Source organism: Acomys russatus, chromosome 29 (assembly GCF_903995435.1).
Source record: "Acomys russatus chromosome 29, mAcoRus1.1, whole genome shotgun sequence".
Lineage (NCBI taxonomy): Eukaryota > Metazoa > Chordata > Mammalia > Rodentia > Muridae > Acomys > Acomys russatus.
Window position 1 is genome coordinate 27,853,231 of NC_067165.1, and position 14,607 is coordinate 27,867,837.

The 14,607-nt window shown below is 51.0% G+C and overlaps 1 protein-coding gene across 2 annotated transcripts in view; it reads right to left on the minus strand.

Moving 5' to 3' along the window:
- The window catches only part of Arid1a (AT-rich interaction domain 1A), a 76,262-nt gene extending 63,257 nt beyond the window's left edge, over positions 1–13,005 (minus strand). For both annotated transcript variants that reach the window (XM_051171897.1, XM_051171898.1), the window contains exon 1: positions 11,813–13,005. In XM_051171897.1, the coding sequence (XP_051027854.1) occupies positions 11,813–12,946 (1,134 nt within the window). In that variant the 5' untranslated portion in view covers positions 12,947–13,005. The remainder of the gene's footprint in view (positions 1–11,812) is intronic.
- Positions 13,006–14,607: the final 1,602 nt, after the last annotated feature.

The window sequence follows — 14,607 nt, forward strand, 5'->3', positions numbered from 1 at the left end:
AACCAGGGCCGACAAGGCTGGTCTCTGACCTCCATGTGCAATGTCACACATCTGCACCCACACACTGTACACAGTGTGTAAAAACACTGTTTTTGAAAACTTTCCATCACCTAATAGTACTTTTCATTTATCTTTAGTACTTATAACCTTCAAAGTATTTTTAAAGTATTTTTTACTTATTTGTATTCCCTCTTTTGACCTCTGCAGGTACATGTACGTACACACACACACACACACACACACACACACACACACACACACACACGTAAAAGTAACACCAGAAGTAGTTCTGAGCAATTACAGAAGTGTCCTAAGTGGTCCTGCTTCTTAAGTGATTTATTCTGGGGAAGAAAAGTTAGTATTTTAGCGGAGGATGACTCAGTGACAAGAACACTTGCCTGGCATCAAGAGAGCCTTAAATAAATAATAAAACCACAGTGCTGACAAACCTTACTTCACTCCCAACTTAATCTTAAACCAACGACTACCCTAAAGGATGTCTTACATTACTTTATTTCCATGACTGGAAGCCAAAAGAACGAACAGAATCCTCCTCTTTCAGGAGTTGGAATAAATGAGGAAGTCCATAAGACTCTAACATGATGCTTACTCAGCACACACTAGGCCCATCGTGCATGGGAGCTGTTGTGAAACCCACTTTCAGCACACTACTACTTCAAAGCCAAGACCTCAGCAAGGATGCCTGGCTCTAAGCAATGTTTTGGACAAATTGTTCCCCAAAGTCCATTAAGATGTAGTTTTCTTCTGCAGCTTAGATTCCTAAACAGGTAAAAGCTAAAAACCAAAAACATAGGTCATCTGAACTGGACGACAGAGTTTCTTTCAGGCTCTGGACTAAAGTGGGTCCAGCCTGTGAGTTCCAGAACCCCAGGATCAGAGCAGAACAATGTCCAAAGGGCAAAGAGAATGCCAGCTACATGTGCCAGAGACACAGCAACATACACAGCAAGCCTTTCTGCCTGCAGAACCTGTGTGCTAAGGACAGAAGGGAGCTGTGACGGCAGTCCAGAGAAGGAAACTAACTCACTGGCTAGAGCTCCAAAAGGATGTACCCAAACAGCACAGGTCCTCTCCCACAGAACCAAATTCCTACTGTTGTTAAGTCGAAGTACACCAGGCTCGAGTCACCTGAGAGTAAACAGCCAGGCTCAAATGCACTCTTGCCGGGAAAGCTCGGTGAGCACACTGTGAGCTCAAGAAAAAACGGAGGCAAAACAAAAATCAAGCATATAACAAATGGGCTTTTTAAAATAACTGCTATCACACCGACCCCTCACACTCCCCAGCTGCTGTCACACTAGATCTTTGGGAGTGGGTAGGGAATCCTTTTAACAGAGATAAACAAGCATGCTAAAAGCTAACAAGTTTAAGAGTGAAAAGCATATAAAAATCTTGGCTGCTGGTGATGAGCCACAGACAACCATGAATGTGCCGGTGCCAAGGGAAAGGGAAATCTAGTATCCAACACTGCAGACTTCAGAACACAGAAGCTACAAAGCTACAAATGCAAAAGGGCAGGGGTGCAGGCAGCACATGGGACAGTCTCCTCCTCATAGGCATGTCTGCGCCTGTAGAGCACAGAGCTGGGTACTAAAGCCCCTTGATACTTAGGATCAACATAACATCCTGGAGGATGTAAACTATCTGTCCTGGATTACTGGGTGATTTCTAATATGTACCATAACCAAGACTTAAGTCTACATTTCGGGATGGAATGTCCCACTGCAGCTTGCTGGGCCGCATTCTTGGCATCAGGCTTCTTCCCATGGCAGCCCACCCTTACGCTATGCAGAAGCCACTGGGAAATAAGAGCTCGACCTGTGCAGAGACACAAGTGACCAACAAACCCCCAGACACCTCCTTCTTCACCTGCAACACAGAACAAAAGCCTTTCCTCCATTTCAATGGTGGTCAGACACTTTCATTGAATAGTTAAAGTTAATGTTTAAGTCAATATGTACCCTAACTTACATCCCTCTAAAATGTGGGCCTGGGGCTCAGTGGTTACTGCTCTTACAGGATGCAGAAGACTAGGGTTCAGTTTCAAATCTCCACGCAGCAAAGCCGGGCGGTGGTGGCGCACGCCTTTAATCCCAGCACTCAGGAGGCAGAGGCAGGTGGATCCCTGTGAGTTCGACACCAGCCTGGTCTACAAAGTGAGTCCAGGACAGCCAGGGCTACACAGAGAGACCCTGTCTCAAAAAAACAAAAAACAAAACCCAGGTAGCAGCTCACATGTAACTCCAGTACATGGGATCTAAGCCGCCTTCTGAACTCCTGGGCCCGTGCATTTTTATGAAGCATATACACACATTCAGATACATACACATAAAATGAAATGCGGGATTAGAGTTCATCTTCTGTCCTGTGTACCTACGATCCAGGACAGGTGAACTAGTAGATATCTAATGCTGAGTTACACAAAATTCACTTTCCCAAAGTGCAAAGCCCGTAAGGCAAAAATGTTGGAAGAGAAGCATGGCATGGTGGCACACGCCTTTAATCCCAGCGCCCAGGAGGCAGAGGCAGGTGAATTGCTGTGAGTTCAAGGCCAGCCTGGTCTACAAAGTGAGTCCAGGACAGCCAAGGCTACACAGAGAAACCCTGTCTCAGAAAAAAACAAAGATTCCTTAATTGCAGGGCTGACAAGATGGCTCAATAGGCAACACTGTTTGCTTGATGAACCAGCCTGACAAGGCTGCACTCACTGCCCGACCCCGGCATGCTCTATGTTAAGGTAGGTAGGAAGAGGTATCAACTCCATCAACTCCACCACGTAATCATCCTCTGACCTCTACACTTCATGGCAATTACACACACACACACACACACACACACACACACACACACACACACACGGGTTTTTAAAGAGAATCCACACTTCCATACTGGTGTGGCATAACTGCTAGGCCTAGCGTGTTCTTTATCTAGTTATATACCTAGTTATATCCATGTGTTGCAGTGGCTTGGCACAAGTCACACAAGTCACCCTTGACTATTAAGCATCCCTTGATGGTCCTTCACAAGTGCCAGGCCCAAACACAAAGACCAGTAGGTAAGAGAAATCACAATCTTTGCATTTCAAAGACTCCATTCGGAATGAGTGTTTGTGGCATTGACTTTCTTGGCCAGTCAACCTAATGAACAGTACTAATGGCCATTTCTCTGAACAGACTACAACAAACTGCTCATCTGCAGGTTTATCCAATCCATCTGCCAACCAATATAAAATATAAGGTCTGCGACTCAGCATGAGCACAACTTGCAGGCCTTTAGACATTCATAAGGGCAGTGTTAAGAATCCTAAACTGGAGAGAGGGCTCAGCAGTTCAGAATGCTTCCTGTTCTACCCAGTTCAATTCCCAGCACCCACACTAGCTGGCTTACAACCACCTGTAACTCCAACTCCAAAGGAACTACTCTCCTCTTCTGGTATCTGACTGAACACATGTGACATTCTCTCACACAAATAAATGTAATAATTATTTGCAGAGAAAAATTGGCTCACTCTAAAAACATCACCCAGGTTTACCAACCAAAAGTGAACCACTCCAGCTAGAGGGCTGTCCCCAGTACACAACTCAGAGGGTGCCCAGATCTTCCAAATGCAGAGTTACTACAAATAAATCTACAAACTGGTCTAGAACTTAGCAGACTCCAACACAGTCACAGGAACCACTAAGCCTGTGCAACCATTCTCTCTCAGGGACTAAAGTAAACTAGAGGTCCTCGAATGGCTCTAAGTTTGGATTCTATAAAGCCCACAAAAGGCCCGGTGTGGTGGCCAACGCCTTTAATCCCAGCACTCTGGAGGCAGGTGGATCGCTGTGAGTTCGAGGCCAGCCTGGTCTACAAAGTGAGTCTAGGACAGCCAAGGCTACACAGAAAAACCCTGTCTCAAAAAACAAACACACCCCCCACAAAATTTGAAACCATTATGGATAAAGAACAAGTTAATATTTGAACTTTTCCCTTTTAAAATATTTAGCTTTTAGCCAGGTGTGGTGGTACACACCTTTAATCCCCAGCACTGGGGAGACAGGTGGACCTCACAGAGGTCTACACTAGTCTACTGACCAGCCAGGACAGCCAGGACTACACAGAGAAGCCCTTGTCTCGACCCCAAAGCAAAAGCCTGTCAAACACTACACATGTGAACTACTAGCCGACCAACCATGCTCACTCCTGATTCCCTCTTGTCTACATGCTTGATCTGGGTCTACATCCACAGTAAAACCACTTTACCAAGATTTCTGGATGTGTACACACAACCCAAGATGACTAAATTCCTTGTGGGAAAGGCCTTAACAATATTGGACAATCAAAGTCAATGTCATCCAACTCGCCGTTTTCTTAATTTTGCTTTAAAACAACCTGATAGATAGCTTTTGTAACAGAGCTGAACCTAAAAATTATTGTCAGGCCCATAATTACGTTCACAGTCCCTGCTATCACCTAAAATAAGCCAGACAGGCTCTCACAGAACACTCATCTTTAAAAAACAAGAACAACAAAAATCCCTTTTTTGTGAAGGAACTGAAGTCAGTCAGCAGATTTAGTTTTTTATTTTGGGGGGGCGGGAACAGGAGGGGTGATGGTAGCCCAGGCTGGCCTGGAACTCTCTCTGTAGACCAAGCTGGCCTTAGAGTCAGAGATCCACCAGCCTCTGTTCCTTCCCAAATTCTGGGATTAAAAGTACCCCCACGCATTTAATCTCAGCACTCTAGAGGCAGAGGTAGGTGGATCTCTGAGTTCAAGGCGAGCCTGGACTACAGAGACAGTTCTAGGTCAGCCACGGCTACACAAAGAAACCCTGTCTGGAAAGGAAAAAAAAAAAAGGTGTGTGTGTGTGCCAGCAAGCCTGGCTCAGTGGTCTAGTCTTAAAAGGCAATGGCAAGGTCTTTCTGGGCATTCCACGAGGCACCAAATCAGGCTCTTTTTTTCCTCCATAAAAATAAAGTTACTGAAGGACAAACTCTACACAGGTAACCCTTGAGACAGGATCTAGTAGTGAGCTGACTGACCTAGAGCTGGGAGCCGAGAAGCATCTTAGCCACGACTATCACAGAGAAGCCCTGGGAGAACTGTATAAATGTGCCTGGCCCCTAGCAAGGCAGTTTATAATGCACAGCTGAACAAGAGAGTGAGCTGACGCGGAACCTTCAGGATCCTTCTCCTCTCTGGTATTCCAGATATGTAAATCCAATCCAAGAGGACCTCATGCCAAACTACAAATCCTTTTCCAAAGGAACAAGGATTTAACTCGGTCTCCTAAGCCAAGCTGTTGAACACACTTCACATTGGAACTTAGGGCGTCCTTTCCAAACTTTTGTTGGCTTTCTCTATGTAACAGCAACTGACTTTTAACAAGGTTTCACGTCTTCAACTTAGCGTGGACTCAAGCCGCAGGTCTCCTTCCATGGCGGCATCTTTTACTCAGCCGTTCTTCTGGATCGCCTCTCCAACCCTCTCCAACCTGCATGCCTGTCCCCAGCACCACCTTCCTCCCTTTCAGCAGGGTTATTTTATTCTACCTCATGAGGTGACTAGCATTATCTTTGCCTGAAAACTGTTTATTAATTTGTCTGTCAAACATTCTATAGAACCGTTTACATCTTACTACAGAAACCTCCTGGGTACATATTGACAGCTCAGCAAGTATTTACACAAAGCTCTGAAACATCCAGTTCCTTCAGAGGAAGAAGCTGCTGTGTCAAGCAGAGAATTATCAAACACCTTTCCTTCTACCTTTTTTCATCCTCAGTAGAGGCAAGCTTCCCTCTAGCGCAGCTCCAACATGCAGAAATTACACTTCTAAACTACTAAAAGATGAAAAAAACATGAGAAATGCAGGTGTGCTTCGGGGTAGTGGGGCACAGTTCCAGGACTACAGCAAGCCAGACCATGTAGTTCCTTAAACCAGGGTAGGAGAAAGACAAATAACCTAAAGAATTTACTGTCTAACCCTTAGTTTTTCCTGTTCCAGGGTCAGAACTTTTGTTCCTCTCAGCAAAACTTACAGGGCAAGTCCAGGCATTCAGATTACAACCAACTGCCCAAACCAGACCTAGACCTGCCCCAACACTTGAGTCTGAAGAGCTAATCGCTACCTCAAGAAACACCTACCCGCCTACCTCAGAGCAGTATGTTCATCTTAAATTGTATCAATATCTACACTTCCTATCTCACCCCAGTGGCAAGCCTCTCGGGGATGCTAAAGCAACTATTTTCAAGTCTTAATGAGGTCGGCCTGGTATTTCATTACCTTCACTGTTTTAAAACCTCCAAACAGGTGAAATGACTAATGACAAATTAACAGTTTTGAAAGCTTTTTCCCCCACATAGCTCTCAACTTCTACTAGCCTGTCCCTGCAAAACCCAGGAGACAACTTTGAGTTCCTTAAGCCTAAGGGAAGAAAGATGGCTTCAAAAGACACTCAACGCCATCCTGACCCCAGGAAGACTGAGTCTGAGAGGCAATCTGAGCTACCCATCAGGACCCTATCTACCTCAAACAGGTTCAAACCACACCCAACCCATGGGGGAAGGGGGTGGGGTTCCAGTGAAGAAAAAAAAAAAACATATTATGGAAGAAATCAATGAGATTCAACACAGAACAAGATTATTTGACCCACCAGCTTCATTTAACTGAAAATGCAAATGACTAGCTCTGGGTCAGTTTCATATGGAAGCCAAGCCTCTCTCACTCCTGAGTTGCAAGCTCTCTGAACCCTCAAGAGTGCAGCTAAGGACGAGTCTAAACAAGAAAAAGAAAAGAGAAGAAAAAGGTTTAAAAAAAAAAAAAAAAAACCAGAGTGGATTCAGAATCTCAAAGCTCTAGGAATCCCAGTTCACTAGAAGAATACTACTCAGTATCAATTTATTCTGTATTATTGGTTTTTATTCTGTATTATTCTGTAAATTGGTTTGTTTGTTTTGAGACAGGGTCTTGTTATGTAGCTCTGGCTGTCTCAAAAATCAGCGAGTCTTCATGGTTCCTTTCCTCCCTGCTGGGGTTACAGGCATGCACCACAGTACTGTTCCGGCCTTGATACAGGGTTTCCTCTAAGTAGTCCAGGTTGTCCTGAACTCAATGTGTAACCTAGGTTAGCCTTAAGTCTAAGACCTTCCTGCCTCAGCCCCAGGAGGACTGGGGATACAGGTGTCAATCACAACTCTTGCCTCTTGAACACCATATTTTAAACATCTGCATGCTTCCATTGCTTCTAAAAGCAAATCAATACACTCTTCTGGGGGTGGGAATCAGGGAAGGGCCCAGTCCATTATTTTGTTAGCCTACTCCCACATTTTTAAAAAAGTTCAGTAACTGCTGCCGGGCATGGTGGCGCACGCCTTTAATCCCAGTACTAGAAAGGCAAAGGAGGCAGATCTCTGTATGTTCGAGGCCAGCCTGGTCTACAAAGAAGAGTCCAGGACACACAGTGTGACACAGAGAAACCCTGTCTCAAAGGGGGGGGGGGGTGTTAAGCCGGACGTGGTGGCGCACGCCTTTAATCTCAGCACTCAAGAGGCAAAGGCCAGGTGGATCACTGTGAGTTCGAGGTCAGCTACAAAGCGAGTCCAGGACAGCCAAGGCTGCACAGAGAGACCCTGTCTCAAAAAAAAAAAAAAAAAAAGTCACTAACTGCTGTGTGAGATGCCTATTGTAGCTGACATCACACCTGTACCAAATGAACCAACATGTGAAGGTCAGAGCATGTGCTGCTTGTCATAGTTTATGGAGGGGGGATGGACCTGCAACTAAGAAATCCTTATGGAGATCAATACGGAAGAAATCAACCTTGCTGTTTCCTCTCTTCTCACACCGTCCCAACTCCCAACACCCACAATCATGAACAGTAGAGAAACATGACGTCTCCACAGCCGCGCTGTCTCACTGGTTTTCCTAGCCCCTCCTAGGTTGAGAGAACACCAATTGTTCTGTATTCCAGCCAGCCCAGACTATCTGCCAGCAAGCATCCTGATAGCAAAAGCAGGAGTCCTGTGTCTGTTTCCCAGAAGTTTGGTGCATCAGCTGATAGCGTCCTGCAGAAACTAACAACAAACAGCCATGCCTCTGCAGTCCATCCAGAGCTTACTGTAGCTCCACTGTGTTTTGTAAACAGGGGTCTCTGTGGCACAAGCTGGCCTCAAACTCCTGAGCCTTCTCCCTCCAACCACACACACACACACGTGCACCACCTCATCAGGCTGCAGTTCACTTTTTCACTATGATAAGCTAGTACTACTCTCAAGGTATCACTGATAAAGGTGCCAACGTAAAACGCTTTACATAAACCATGCACATGGGTATCCTAAAGCCATGTTATCAGTACCATCCAAGCCCTTGAAAACTGTTGACTAAACCGATGAAGGAAAACATCACTGTGATCAGTCCTAGATCCTATGAAAACACACACTAATCTTTACTTCGTAAAACCAAAGTCAAATAACATCACCACCTTACCTGATCATCTGTTAGAAGAAAATATTTTGTTTTGTTTGAGGCTGGATCTCATTGTGCAGCTATGGCTGGCCTAGAACTCACACAGATCCACCTACTTCTGTCTCCCAAGAACTATACCACACCTGGTCCTAAAAAAACATACTCCTTAATCTGTGACTGGGCTGGGGAAAGGAATAACCTTCCTAAGAATACTTAGGGACTAGGACTCTAGCTCAATTGGCAAAGTGCTTACCAAACATGTGTGAAGTCCTGGGTTCAACTCCCAGCACTACCTAAGAAACCTGGCCTAGGGCTGTGACAGATGCCGGCTCAGCGCAGTTGAGAGCACAAACTGCTCCTGCAGAGGACCTGGGTTCCTTCAGTTCCCAGCACCACAGCCGTTGCTAACTCCAGTTCCAAGGAATCAGACACCTTCTGGCCACTTCTGGCACCTGCACACAGCTGGTGCACATAAACTCATGTAGACGCACAAACACATTCACATACACAATTTTTAAAATCTACAAAATCAAAACATACAGGCCTTGTGAAACATTCGTACGTAGATTCCCACAAACTCAGGGGTGGAAGCCAGAGGATCAGGACCACAAAGTTACACTTGAGTTCAAAACCAACAAGAGAATTCAAAAGGCAGCAGGGGGATCTCAGAGCAAAGGCCATCCCCACACCCGGGGCTGCAGACTGTTAGACACACTTGAGGCTCAGCAGGCTGAAGCTGCACTATCTCCCCCACACTTACTGCTGGCCACCTCATCCCCTACCTCTCAGAACTAAAATGAAACTGAGCAGGAATCTATGTTGTGAGTGTTGGGGCCTGGTAATGATAAAAGAGCATCAAAGGAGGAGATGGGGATGGAGAAGACTTCCTCAGCCAACAGCAGCACACACAGGACTCTAAGCAACGACAGTGTCCACATTCTTATTATGTCCTCTGGACAAGACATATGGCTAGTACTTAAGACACATAGGTAATCTTCAATTATTTAATCACCAAATCCCGAAATTACCGCACCACAAAAGTTGATTAAAAAATAAATACATAAAGCATGGCTCCTGCCTGTAATCCTAGCACTTGAGAGGTAGAGACAGGAGAATCAGGAGTTCAAAATCAACCTCAGCTACATATACATTGTGAGTCCCAAAGCACCCTCTGGGGTACATGAGACCCTGACCCAAAACAAACAAAAATCGCTGTTTTTAATGCACCTTGACCCTCACCCACAATTATTCCCTCTAATAGTTCTCAATAAAGGTAAATTTCTTAGAACAAAACAAAGCGAGAGAAAGCAGACACAGATCATAGAATGACCGTGGACCTATGCATACTGTCTTCTAAGACAGAACGTAGCTCCAGGCAGCAGGGGGGAAATGAGTAGTTCCCTATTCTCATACAGATGAAAACATTAGGTTAGACTGTAGCACCACAGCAGAGCTGCCTTACAAGGCTTTATTCAAAGCTCCCAGGTCAACACGTAATTATTGTTCTGCGTGAACAAAACCCAGAACATAGGTGCAACTGCTAAGAATGGGAACCCAAGTGAGCTTCTCCCCCACTTTGAAAAGATGACTCCAAAGGGGACTTGATATTCCTGGCCAAAGCACCCAGGAGGAGGAAAGCGAAGAAAAAGAAAACAAACCGCAGGAGAAGGTACCTAACAGTGGCAATCATTATATTTTTACACCTTGGAAAATGGAAAGAAAAAAAGTCACACAACTGAAAATACAAACAAAAATATTGACCAGTCTCTACTTTAAAGCTCTAAAATGACTGATGGCAAAACAAATATTCCAGGAACAAGTCATTAATTTCTTAAAACAAGACTTTGGGGGGGAGGGATCTGTCTAGATCTGGAAAGACATTAGCATCTCCTTCAGTTGAGCTGTTCTCCCAAAGTTCAATTAACAAAAGAAAGTGTTAACAGGACTCAACATGTAAACAAAGAGGCATGCAAGCCTTGCTTAAAAGGAACTGGTGAACCTAACATCCAATTCTATCAGAAAGCTCCCTGCAAAATATTAACAAAAATCATCTTCTTCCCCACAGATCCCACATTTGCCACTTAATAAAAAAGGCCAATAAAATAATTTCAGTTCTGTAAAGTGAACAGTGTCAAAAAAAATTACTCAAGACAAATGTATCTTCAGAGCCATCAAAGGACTCATTTATACCGTCAGGAAAGTCACAAAACCAAAACAAACAGCAAACCCATTGTAGAGAAAAACTCAGCTACTGTTCCAACACAGAATCTATTTCAGACCGCATAAAACATAACAGGCAGAATAAATCCAAGGAACAAGCAAAATGCCATCGCCGCCTCTTTTGTTTCAGGCACAATGTAACCAGGGCAGCCTGTCTATGACTCGCTCCCGCAGATACAGTATCGTGGCTTAAACCTCCCTCCTCAAGGTCACAGCCAATTTCAGCTCTGGAATAAAAGGCGGATGGTGGCAGCGATGGTTTGGGTTATCACTGGCAGAAAAGCAGAGTGTAAAAGTTTATGAGCTCATCAGGATTGTTGTACCATTACATCAGAGGCAATTATAAATGGCCAAGAGCAGAAGATGGGGAGCCAATCAGATCACAGATAGGATGTCAACCTAAGACCAACTGTCTCCTGGCTTTGACAGAAGGATTTTACCTCCATAATTCAAATCCCAAACCAAAGCAATCTGCACTTACTACTCCAATCACTCAGCTGTTTACCAGCACTTCCAGAGAGAAGCCCAGGCCACTAGGCCGGCGGAGACTAAGACAAGAGGTGGCCCGGGCGGCCCAGGGCGAACCACAGTCGGCCTCGAGCTGCCCCCAAGCAGGCCCCAGCTCTCCCCCCCGGGGTCCCCGAGCCCTAGGGGCCACTCTCTAAAGGCACATATTGGGGAACGGCTAGAGCAAGGCAAGGGGGACAGAGGAGCGGCAGGTGAGCGAGAAAACGCTGCTTCTTTCCGCCCCCCCCTCCGGTTCCTGACACTGCCTACACCCCTAACCTGAACCCCAAGCAACCCCCCCTCACCCGGGGCTGGCCCTTCCAGGCACACTTTGCTTTGCACCCCCTTGGAGGCCCCCAGAGTTCGAGGGGACCAACGGAGAGAGAGAAACCGGACAGAGACCTCTGGAAAAGCCCCACACAAAGGCAGATCGAGGGAAGGAGAGGAAGGCAGACAGGCAGCCATTTTAAGAGAGAAGAGCCAGACAATGGCAGCTCCCCGGCAGTGGGGGCCCAAGGCCGAGGGGAGTCCACGGCCGGGGCCTGCTCCCCGCGGCCGCCACCCACCCACCCACCCCTGCCCTGCTCGCCCCAGCCCCCTCCCCACTCAGCTGTGTACCTGAGGGGTCCGGGCGAGCGGCTGCCCCCCGCCGCCGCTGCTCCCGGGGCTCATGGGCGCGTGGTGGCTCCTTTGTTGGGCCCCTCCCGAGGCAGCTGCTGCCGCCGCCGCCGCCGCCGCCGCTGCCCCCCAGCACTGCGAGGCCATGTCCGCCGGGCCCTTGCCCGCGCCCCCGTCCTGGGGCCCGCCGCCGTAGTCGCCCCCGGGGTAGCCCTGGTAGCCCCGGGCCGAGCTGGGCGACGTGAGCAGTTGGTTGAGGGTGGGGGTGGCGGTGGGCTGGGGAGTTCCCCCGCCGGCCGCTGAGGGGCCGCCTCCCCCCATGGCCCCGAAGCGCTGCTGAGCGAAGGACGAAGACGACGAGGAGGCAGAGGCGCTGGAGGAGGGAGGCGGCTTGGAGCCGGCGGCCGCCGCGCCGGAGCCCGGAGTGCCACCTCTCGGGGAGCTCAGCGCGTAGGCCTGGGGGGGCGGGGGGTAGGCGCTGCGGTTGGGGTAGTAGGAGTTGTACTGGTGGTTGGGGAAGCCGTGGTCGTGCGAGTTCTGCTGGGGCCCGGCGTAGGGCTCCAGGCCCCCGCCGCCGCCGCTCTGCAGCGCTGCCAGGCCAGGGCTTTGTTGTCCGCCATGTTGTTGGTGGAAGACGGCGGCCGCCGCGGCGGCGACGGCGGACGGGCTCCGGCCGTAGGGTTGCCCGAAGCCGTAGGCTGGGGGCGGCAGGGCGGCCGCGGCCGAGTGAGGAGGCGCCCCCACCCCGTCGCTGCTGCCGCCGCCGCCGCCGCCGGGCGGCTCCGTGAGGTTATTGTTCAGGGCGGGCCTAGGGCCCGCGTTCCCGTTCGAGTTCTTGAGGTCCGGCTCCGCGCCGGGCCCGCCGCCGCCGGCTCCGCCGCCGCCACCCCCATTGCTCTCGGCCCCGTCCTGCAGCTCCTTTCCCAGCGGCTGCGGCGGCCCCACGGCGGGGCCCTCGCTTTCCTGCCCGGCGGCTGCCTTCATTTCCCCGCGCTCGGCCGCTGCTGCCGCCGCCGCCGCCGCCTCGCCCCCCGCCTCCTCCCGCTGCTGCTGCTCGGCTTTCTTCAGCTCCGAGGGCGGCGGCGGCGGGTTGCCCAGGCTGCTGGCGGCGGCGGGGGCGACCTGCGCGGCCATGATCCCCGCTGTCTCGTCCGCGGAGAGACCCGGCCCTGTCTTCGTCTTCTCCCCCCTCCCACCCCGCCCCGGGGCCGAGTCCCCCGGGCTGCCCTCCCCACCCGCCCGGGCGGGCCTCGCGGGGCTCCGCTGCTGCGCTGCGCTCGCTCGCTCCTCTCCCCCCCGCCCCGCCGGCTCAGGCTCCGGGCTGGCGGCGGAGGAGGAGGAGGCGGCGGCGGCGGCGGCAGCCGAGGCGCCGGCGGCTCAGCTGCTCCCGGCTCTGTAGGCTCGGGACCCGGCTCTCTCGGCTCATTCCCCCCAAGCCCTTGCCTGGGAATGAGGGGGGCGGTGGAGGCTCCGCTCCCCAGGGCCTGGCCCCGCTGTGACTCTCCGCTTTCTGCTGCCGGAGAAAGGAGGAGGGAGGGAGGGAGGGAGGCGAGGGGGAGGGGGCGGGAAGGGAGGGAGGGAGCGGGGGGGAGGGGGGACCCGGGACGGGCGGGCGGGCGGGCGGGCGGGCTGGAGGGCGCGCGGCAGCGGACGGGGCGCCGGGAGGCAGAGTAGGAGCGCGGCTCGGGCGGGCGCCCTGCCTCGCCTCCCCGGCCGCGGCCCGGACCGAGGCTGCTGCTGCGCGGCGGCGGCGGCAGGCGAACGAGCGAGCGGGCGGGCGGGCAGGCGGGCGGGCGGCGGGACTGAGCGGCTAGAGCGCCCCACTCTCCTCCGAGTCCCCCTCACTCCAACACGAGGCTCAGCACTGCCATTTTACCCAGCGCCGTCGCGGCCGCCTGAAAAACCCGGAGTGGAGCGCGGAGCGGGCGCAGGCCGTGGAATGGACTCGCTCCCTTCCCCTCACAAAGGAGGAGGGGAGAGAACGAGCCGCGGCGGCGGCGGCAAGCCCTCTGCCTCTTTCGCTCGGCAGCGCCGCCGCCGAAGGCTTCGAGGAAAACCCGGCCCGGAGCCCGCGCCTCCGGAGCCTGCGCCGCCTCTCTCTCTCGCCGCGTTCCCATCCTGGCCTGTCCCCTTCCTGGCCGCTGCGGAGGGAGCGGGCCGCGTGAACTTTACCCGCGCCTGCAAAATTGGCCTGAGCCCGAAACCGCTGCCGCCGCGGCCCTGGCCTGACACCCCCACCTCACCCCACCCCACCCCGGCACAGGGCCTGGGCTCTTGGCTGCGATTTAGCACCTCTCCAGCACTTTTCTTCCTCAAAGCCTTTTGCAGACCTGCTGCAGAGACCCAGCTGAGTGAGCCCTGCTTTTTACCCCCTTTGGCTAGCCCCAAAGGAGGACTGACCATTGTTCAAAGTGTCGGTTCTCCCATGCCCTGCCCTCATTAGCCAGCCCTGACAAGGCCCGGGGGCATGAGGTCTGGATTAGCCCCATTTTACCGACAGACAGAAAGGAGGGGACTGCCCAGGTCACTTAAAGTCAGAGTGCAGAAGCCAGTGGCTGTAAAATAGTGGAGTCACCAAAGCTGTATCTTGTCAGCTTAGCCTGAGAAAAGGAGAAAAGAAAGGCACTTCTGTTGTAAGCAAATCCAACAACGGGACCAGAGTGCCAACCAAACGTGGTCATCTCCACTTCACTTAAAATGGTGGCTACTGATGCTTTGGGGGGGCTAAGCCTGTCCTCCAGGAGAGCCAAGCTCCATTAGCACTTCCTAAGGGAACCTAGCTCACAAAGGCCTGC